General features: G+C 37.3%; 1 protein-coding gene across 38 annotated transcripts in view; it reads left to right on the forward strand.

Annotated features, from left to right (window-relative positions):
* Nucleotides 1–8,017: 8,017 nt before the first annotated feature.
* Nucleotides 8,018–10,638, forward strand: part of myd88 (MYD88 innate immune signal transduction adaptor) — an 18,214-nt gene continuing 15,593 nt past the window's right edge. For all 38 annotated transcript variants that reach the window (XM_052498352.1, XM_052498351.1, XM_052498401.1 and 35 more), the window contains exons 1-2: nucleotides 8,018–8,565; nucleotides 9,322–9,444. In XM_052498352.1, the coding sequence (XP_052354312.1) occupies nucleotides 8,265–8,565; nucleotides 9,322–9,444 (424 nt within the window). In that variant the 5' untranslated portion in view covers nucleotides 8,018–8,264. The remainder of the gene's footprint in view (nucleotides 8,566–9,321; nucleotides 9,445–10,638) is intronic.

Here is a 10,638-nt window from a genome sequence, read left to right on the forward strand (position 1 = left end):
ATAATGGGAAAGATAACGTTATGATGGGAAAGATAACGTTATAATGGGAAAGATAACGTTATAATGGGAAAGATAACGTTATAATGGGAAAGATAACGTTATGGGAAAGATAACGTTATAATGGGAAAGATAACGTTATAATGGGAAAGATAACGTTATGACGGGAAAGATAATGTTATGCCAGGAAAGATAACGTTATAATTGGAAAGATAACGTTATAATGGGAAAGATAACGTTATGACGGGAAAGATAATGTTATGCCAGGAAAGATAACGTTATAATGGGAAAGATAACGTTATAATGGGAAAGATAACGTTATGATGGGAAAGATAACGTTATGATGGGAAAGATAACGTTATAATGGGAAAGATAACGTTATAATGGGAAAGATAACGTTATAATGGGAAAGATAACGTTATGGGAAAGATAACGTTATAATGGGAAAGATAACGTTATAATGGGAAAGATAACGTTATGGGAAAGATAACGTTATAATGGGAAAGATAACGTTATAATGGGAAAGATAACGTTATGACGGGAAAGATAATGTTATGCCAGGAAAGATAACGTTATAATGGGAAAGATAACGTTATAATGGGAAAGATAACGTTATGACGGGAAAGATAATGTTATGCCAGGAAAGATAACGTTATAATGGGAAAGATAACGTTATAATGGGAAAGATAACGTTATGATGGGAAAGATAACGTTATGATGGGAAAGATAACGTTATGATGGGAAAGATAACATTATAATGGGAAAGATAACGTTATAATGGGAAAGATAACGTTATGATGGGAAAGATAACGTTATGGGAAAGATAACGTTATGATGGGAAAGATAACGTTATAATGGGAAAGATAACGCTATAATGGGAAAGATAACGCTATAATGGGAAAGATAACGTTATAATGGGAAAGATAACGTTATAATGGGAAAGATAACGTTATAATGGGAAAGATAACGTTATGATGGGAAAGATAACGTTATGATGGGAAAGATAACGTTATGGGAAAGATAACGGTATGATGGGAAAGATAACGTTATAATGGGAAAGATAACGCTATAATGGGAAAGATAACGTTATAATGGGAAAGATAACGTTATAATGGGAAAGATAACGTTATAATGGGAAAGATAACGTTATGGGAAAGATAACGTTATGGGAAAGATAACGTTATGGGAAAGATAACGTTATAATGGGAAAGATAACGTTATACGGGAAAGATAACGTTATGACGCGGGAAAGATAACGTTATGGCGGGAAAGATAACGTTATGACGGGAAAGATAACGTTATAACGGGAAAGATAACGTTATAATGGGAAAGATAACGCTATAATGGGAAAGATAACGTTATAATGGGAAAGATAACGTTATATGATGGGAAAGATAACGTTATGGCGGGAAAGATAACGTTATGGCGGGAAAGATAACGTTATGACGGGAAAGATAACGTTATAATGGGAAAGATAACGTTATAATGGGAAAGATAACGTTATAATGGGAAAGATAACGTTATGACGGGAAAGATAACGTTATGACGGGAAAGATAACGTTATGACGGGAAAGATAACGTTATGACGGGAAAGATAACGTTATAATGGGAAAGATAACGCTATAATGGGAAAGATAACGTCATGATGGGAAAGATAACGTTATGATGGGAAAGATAACGTTATAATGGGAAAGATAACGTTATGACGGGAAAGATAACGCTATAATGGGAAAGATAACGTTATAATGGGAAAGATAACATTATGATGGGAAAGATAACGTCATGATGGGAAAGATAACGTTATGATGGGAAAGATAACGTTATAATGGGAAAGATAACGTTATGACGGGAAAGATAACGCTATAATGGGAAAGATAACGTTATAATGGGAAAGATAACGTTATGATGGGAAAGATAACGCTATAATGGGAAAGATAATGCTATAATGGGAAAGATAACGTTATAATGGGAAAGATAACGTTATGATGGGAAAGATAACGTTATGACGGGAAAGATAACGCTATAATGGGAAAGATAACGTTATAATGGGAAAGATAACGTTATGGGAAAGATAACGCTATAATGGGAAAGATAACGTTATAATGGGAAAGATAACGTTATGATGGGAAAGATAACGTTATAATGGGAAAGATAATGTTATGATGGGAAAGATAACGTTATGACGGGAAAGATAACGTTATGATGGGAAAGATAACGTTATAATGGGAAAGATAACGTTATGGGAAAGATAACGCTATAATGGGAAAGATAACGTTATGGGAAAGATAACGTTATAATGGGAAAGATAACGGTATGGGAAAGATAACGTTATAATGGGAAAGATAACGTTATAATGGGAAAGATAACGTTATAATGGGAAAGATAACGTTATAAAGGGAAAGATAACGTCCGGAAATGGCCTTAGTTATCTTTGTTTTCTTTATTATTTTGGTTAGGCCAGGGTGTGACATGGGTGATGTAGGGTTTTTGCCTCATCTAGGGTGTTTGTACTGTCTAGGGGTTTTGTAGATTTATGGGGTTGTTTTCATCTAGGTGTTTATGTTGGTCTATGGTTGCCTAGATTGGTTCTCAATCAGAGGCAGGTGTTTATCGTTGTCTCTGATTGGGAACCATATTTAGGCAGCCATGTTCTGTGGGTACTTTGGTGGGTCATTGTTTCCTTTGTCAGTGTTTGTGCCACACGGGACTGTTTTGTTGCCAGGTCACTTTATTGTTTTTGTATTTCTTATTAAAAACCATGGACACCTACCACGCTACATATTGGTCCGATCCTTGTTTCATCTCTTCAGAGGAAGAGGAGGAAATCTGCCGTGACAATAATATAGATTTCTACATTTATTTTGCAATGTTTGCGTGTGGTGTGGTCAGCCTGTTTTGGTTTTGAGAAGGTACTGATGAATGGGTTGACCATATACTGATGAATGTGTTGACCATATACCACTGAATGGGTTGACCATATACTGATGAATGTGTTGACCATATACTGATGAATGTGTTGACCATATACCGCTGAATGTGTTGACCATATACTGCTGAATGTGTTGACCATATACTGATGAATGTGTTGACCATATACTGCTGAATGTGTTGACCATATACTGCTGAATGTGTTGACCATATACTGATGAATGTGTTGACCATATACCGCTGAATGTGTTGACCATATACTGCTGAATGTGTTGACTATATACTGATGAATGTGTTGACCATATACTGATGAATGTGTTGACCATATACTGATGAATGTGTTGACCATATACCGCTGAATGTGTTGACCATATACTGATGAATGTGTTGACCATATACCGCTGAATGTGTTGACCATATACCGATGAATGTGTTGACCATATACCGCTGAATGTGTTGACCATACTGATGAATGTGTTGACCATATACCGATGAATGTGTTGACCATATACCGCTGAATGTGTTGACCATATACTGATGAATGTGTTGACCATATACTGATGAATGTGTTGACCATATACCGATGAATGTGTTGACCATATACTGATGAATGTGTTGACCATATACCGATGAATGTGTTGACCATATACTGATGAATGTGTTGACCATATACTGATGAATGTGTTGACCATATACTGATGAATGTGTTGACCATATACCGATGAATGTGTTGACCATATACCGATGAATGTGTTGACCATATACTGATGAATGTGTTGACCATATACTGATGAATGTGTTGACCATATACCGATGAATGTGTTGACTATATACTGATGAATGTGTTGACCATATACTGATGAATGTGTTGACCATATACTGATGAATGTGTTGACCATATACTGATGAATGTGTTGACCATATACTGATGAATGTGTTGACCATATACTGATGAATGTGTTGACCATATACCGCTGAATGTGTTGACCATATACCGCTGAATGTGTTGACCATATACCGCTGAATGTGTTGACCATATACAGATGAATGTGTTGACCATATACTGATGAATGTGTTGACCATATACTGATGAATGTGTTGACCATATACCGATGAATGTGTTGACCATATACGCTGAATGTGTTGACCATATACCGCTGAATGTGTTGACCATATACCACTGAATGTGTTGACCATATACCAATGAATGTGTTGACCATATACCGATGAATGTGTTGACCATATACCGATGAATGTGTTGACCATATACCGATGAATGTGTTGACCATACTGATGAATGTGTTGACCATATACTGATGAATGTGTTGACCATATACTGATGAATGTGTTGACCATATACTGATGAATGTGTTGACCATATACCGATGAATGTGTTGACCATATACCGCTGAATGTGTTGACCATATACTGATGAATGTGTTGACCATATACTGATGAATGTGTTGACCATATACTGATGAATGTGTTGACCATATACCGCTGAATGTGTTGACCATATACCGCTGAATGTGTTGACCATATACCGCTGAATGTGTTGACCATATACCGATGAATGTGTTGACCATATACCGATGAATGTGTTGACCATATACTGATGAATGTGTTGACCATATACCGATGAATGTGTTGACCATATACTGATGAATGTGTTGACCATATACCGCTGAATGTGTTGACCATATACCGCTGAATGTGTTGACCATATACTGATGAATGTGTTGACCATATACTGAATGTGTTGACCATATACTGATGAATGTGTTGACCATATACTGATGAATGTGTTGACCATATACCGATGAATGTGTTGACCATATACTGATGAATGTGTTGACCATATACCGATGAATGTGTTGACCATATACTGATGAATGTGTTGACCATATACTGATGAATGTGTTGACCATATACCGATGAATGTGTTGACCATATACTGATGAATGTGTTGACCATATACTGATGAATGTGTTGACCATATACTGATGAATGTGTTGACCATATACTGATGAATGTGTTGACCATATACTGATGATGAATGTGTTGACCATATACAGATGAATGTGTTGACCATATACTGATGAATGACCATATACTGATGTTGACCATATACTGATGAATGTGTTGACCATATACTGATGAATGTGTTGACCATATACTGATGAATGTGTTGACCATATACCGCTGAATGTGTTGACCATATACCGCTGAATGTGTTGACCATATACTGCTGAATGTGTTGCCATATACTGCTGAATGTGTTGACCATATACCTGCTGAATGTGTTGACCATATACCGCTGAATGTGTTGACCATATACCGCTGAATGACCATATACCGCTGAATGAATGTTGACCATATACCGATGAATGTGTTGACCATATACTGATGAATGTGTTGACCATATACTGCTGAATGTGTTGACCATATACCGCTGAATGTGTTGACCATATACTGATGAATGTGTTGACCATATACCGCTGAATGTGTTGACCATATACCGCTGAATGTGTTGACCATATACCTGCTGAATGTGTTGACCATATACCTGATGAATGTGTTGCTGAATGTGTTGACCATATACCGCTGAATGTGTTGACCATATGACCTGATGAATGTGTTGACCATATACATGAATGTGTTGACCCGCTGAATGTGTTGACCATATACCGATGAATGTGTTGACCATATACTGCTGAATGTGTTGACCATATACCGATGAATGTGTTGACCATATACTGATGAATGTGTTGACCATATACTGATGAATGTGTTGACCATATACTGCTGAATGTGTTGACCATATACCGCTGAATGTGTTGACCATATACCGCTGAATGTGTTGACCATATACCGCTGAATGTGTTGAACATATACCGCTGAATGTGTTGACCATATACTGATGAATGTGTTGACCATATACTGCTGAATGTGTTGACCATATACTGATGAATGTGTTGACCATATACTGATGAATGTGTTGACCATATACTGATGAATGTGTTGACCATATACTGATGAATGTGTTGACCATATACTGCTGAATGTGTTGACCATATACTGATGAATGTGTTGACCATATACTGATGAATGTGTTGACCATATACTGATGAATGTGTTGACCATATACTGATGAATGTGTTGACCATATACCGATGAATGTGTTGACCATATACTGATGAATGTGTTGACCATATACTGATGAATGTGTTGACCATATACCGATGAATGTGTTGACCATATACCGATGAATGTGTTGACCATATACTGATGAATGTGTTGACCATATACTGATGAATGTGTTGACCATATACCGCTGAATGTGTTGACCATATACTGATGAATGTGTTGACCATATACTGATGAATGTGAATTGACCATATACCGATGAATGTGTTGACCATATACTGCTGAATGGGTTGACCATATACTGATGAATGTGTTGACCATATACAGATGAATGTGTTGACTATATACAGCTGCTGAATGTGTTGACCATATACTGATGAATGCTGAATGTGTTGACCATATACCGCTGAATGTTGACCATATACTGCTGAATGTGTTGACCATATACTGATGAATGTGTTGACCATATACCGATGAATGTGTTGACCATATACTGATGACCATAATGTGTTGACCATATACTGATGAATGTGTTGAACATATACTGCTGAATGTGTTGACCATATACTGATGAATGTGTTGACCATATACAGATGAATGTGTTGACTATATACTGATGAATGTGTTGACCATATACTGATGAATGTGTTGACTATATACTGATGAATGTGTTGACTATATACTGATGAATGTGTTGACCATATACTGATGAATGTGTTGACCATACTGATGAATGTGTTGACCATATACTGATGAATGTGTTGACCATATACTGCTGAATGTGTTGACCATATACTACTGAATGAATGTTGACCATATACTGATGAATGTGTTGACCATATACTGCTGAATGAATGTTGACCATATACCATATACGATGAATGTGTTGACCATACTGCTGAATGTGTTGACCATATACCATATACTGATGAATGTGTTGACCATATACCATATACTGATGAATGTGTTGACCATATACTGATGAATGTGTTGACCACATACCGCTGAATGTGTTGACCATATACTGATGAATGTGTTGACCATATACTGATGAATGTGTTGACCATACTGATGAATGTGTTGACCATATACCGCTGAATGTGTTGACCATATACCGCTGAATGTGTTGACCATATACTGATGTATGTATCATGTGGTAATATAGACATGTCTGAATGATCAGCCTTCACGCCAAGATTCTCACAAGACTATTTTGTGTTTGGTGTTTTGTCATGTCTGATACATCAAGAAGAGCTGCAAAACCAATCGAGGTAGTAGCTGTATTTGGTGTTTTCACTCTCTACAAACGCAGCCATATCATTAACATGGTTCATAAGTGACATGTTCTAAGGTGTCTTGATGTTTCCTATCAGGCAGGAAGGAAGTGAAGGATAACAGCTATTTTAGGGCTGTTTATCAGAATAGGGAAGCGAAACCTTTCTACTGAAATACAGTTTAAACTCCCCATGCTCAGACTAAATGCTTATGTTATGTTAAATGTTAAATGCAACAGGGAACACTTCTAATAAAGACCAGAGGGGATTATCCCACTGCTGCCACCAACGTAGCGATTGAGGGAAGGGGGAATAGCTGTAATGAGGCCTGTAGTGTGAGCACATTACCTGTGCTGTAATGTCCAGACACTGACAGATGCCATTTATATATATCACCAGCCCCCATTTAATTATATTGTATAACTTGTTTTATAACTGTATCATACACAACAATATTTCCATAATTCGGGGAAAAATATAATTTTCTAATCTGGGTAAATAAACCATGTCTCTTCCGTGTGTGACGCAAGCAGGTTTTGATAAAGCGTTTCCTCATTCTCTGTCAATGGGAAGTTCGTTTTGCGTGGCCCGGTACCCCAGGAACAGATTTAGTTTGATTTTAGAACATTCCATTGGTCCATAAGTGAAATCTCCACTCAACCCGGGGCACCGGGCCAGCCAGTCCCTCCCCTGGTCAGGCCTCTACAGAAGCCTCAGTCATTTCTAGTACATGCAATCAATAACTTTCACAACCACCGAAGCCCTCAGAAACGGAACAATTCTTCTAGTTTGGACACATCTGTTTCTTTCGGATTAAATGACCAAATCAAATGTCTTAATTTGACTCGTATAAGGAGCGGTTTCGGTTTGTATAAATTTACGCCTTCATAAGAACCAGAAACGACAACTTCCTTGAATATGTCAGCTAGTTTAGACCTGTGGAATATTCCACTGAGAGCGCTGAATATCAACGTGAGAAAAAGATTGGGACTGTTTTTAAATCCGAAAAACACTGTGGCATCCGACTGGATGTCTGTCGCAGAAAACATGGGTTTCTCTTATTTAGAGATCAAGAATTACGAGGACTGCCAGGACCCGACACGGAAGATTCTAGAGGACTGGCAAGCACGTTGTCCCGGAGCCAAAGTTGGAAAGTTAGTTTCAATTCTGGATAACGTGGACAGAAAGGACGTTGTGGAGGACCTCCGAGTTCTCATTGGTAAACCAACTGCTTTTTATTCCTAAATAATATGACATGTAATCATCTATAAAGGATGGCTGAAACCTGTTTGTGTGTGTGTTCTGAAATGTTATTACAGCCATGTTATACATTAATTACAAAATAACCTTTAGTTGAAGTGTCATGAATTATGATGACGTAATATTGAAATAATTGCTGAGTAACTTGACCTGTGTGTGTGTGTGTGTGTGTGTGTGTGTGTGTGTGTGTATTTCTGGGTGTATGTCTCTGTGTGTATGTCTGGGTGTGTGTGTGTGTATTTCTGGGTGTTGTCTCTGTGTGTATTTCTGTATTTCTGGGTGTATATGTCTCTGTGTCTCTGTGTGTATGTCTGGGTGTGTCTCTGTGTGTATTTCTGGGTATTTCTGGGTGTATGCACGTCTCTGTGTGTATTTCTGGGTATTTCTGGGTGTATGCACGTCTCTGTGTGTATTTCTGGGTATGTCTGGGTGTGTCTCTGTGTGTATGTCTGGGTGTATGCACGTGTCTGGGTGTATGCACGTCTCTGTGTGTATTTCTGGGTGTATGCACGTCTCTGTGTGTATTTCTGGGTGTATGCACGTCTCTGTGTGTATTTCTGGGTATGTCTGGTTGTGTCTCTGTGTGTATGTCTGGGTGTATGCACGTCTCTGTGTGTATTTCTGGGTGTATGCACGTCTCTGTGTGTATTTCTGGGTGTATGCACGTCTCTGTGTGTATTTCTGGGTATGTCTGGGTGTGTCTCTGTGTGTACAGAGGAGGACTGTAGGAGGTACATAGAGAGACAGAATGAGCCCCCAGTCCAGGTTCCTGAGGTGGACAGCTGTGTTCCCAGAACCCCAGAGAGACAAGGCATCACCCTGGAGGATGATCCAGAAGGTAAATATGTCTGTAGTACATTACTATCCAATAATAAACACTAGTGGTCTATAGTACATTACTATCCAATAATAAACACTATTGGTCTATAGTGTCAATAATTATTGGTCTATACCAATAATAAACACTAGTGGTCTGTAGTACATTACTATCCAATAATAAACAGTGGTCTAGTGGTCTGTAGCACATTACTATCCAATAATAAACACTAGTGGTCTGTAGTACATTACTATCCAATAATAAACACTAGTGGTCTGTAGTACATTACTATCCAATAATAAACACTAGTGGTCTGTAGCACATTACTATCCAATAATAAACACTAGTGGTCTGTAGTACATTTACATAATTTACATTTAAGTCATCTGTAGCACATTACTATCAATAATAAACACTAGTGGTCTTACAAATTGGTGCAATAATACCTAGTGGTCTGTGACATTACTATCCAATAATAAACACTAGTGGTCTGTAGTACATTACTATCCAATAATAAACACTAGTGGTCTGTAGTACATTACTATCCAATAATAAACACTAGTGGTCTGTAGCACATTACTATCCAATAATAAACACTAGTGGTCTATAGTACATTACTATCCAATAATAAACACTAGTGGTCTGTAGTACATTACTATCCAATAATAAACACTAGTGGTCTGTAGTACATTACTATCCAATAATAAACACTAGTGGTCTATAGTACATTACTATCCCATAATAAACACTAGTGGTCTGTAGTACATTTACATTTACATTTAAGTCATTGAGCAGACGCTCTTATCCAGAGCGACTTACAAATTGGTGCATTACCTTATGACATTACTATCCAATAATAAACACTAGTGGTCTGTAGTACATTACTATCCAATAATAAACACTATTGGTCTGTAGTACATTACTATCCAATAATAAACACTATTGGTCTGTAGTACATTACTATCCAATAATAAACACTATTGGTCTGTAGTACATTACTATCCAATAATAAACACTAGTGGTCTGTAGTACATTACTATCCAATAATAAACACTAGTGGTCTGTAGTACATTACTATCCAATAATAAACACTAGTGGTCTGTAGTACATTACTATCCAATAATAAACACTAGTGGTCTGTAGTACATTACTATCCAATAATAAACACTAGTGGTCTATAGTACATTACTATCCCATAATAAACACTAGTGGTCT

This window comes from Oncorhynchus keta, chromosome 4, assembly GCF_023373465.1.
Source record: "Oncorhynchus keta strain PuntledgeMale-10-30-2019 chromosome 4, Oket_V2, whole genome shotgun sequence".
NCBI lineage: Eukaryota > Metazoa > Chordata > Actinopteri > Salmoniformes > Salmonidae > Oncorhynchus > Oncorhynchus keta.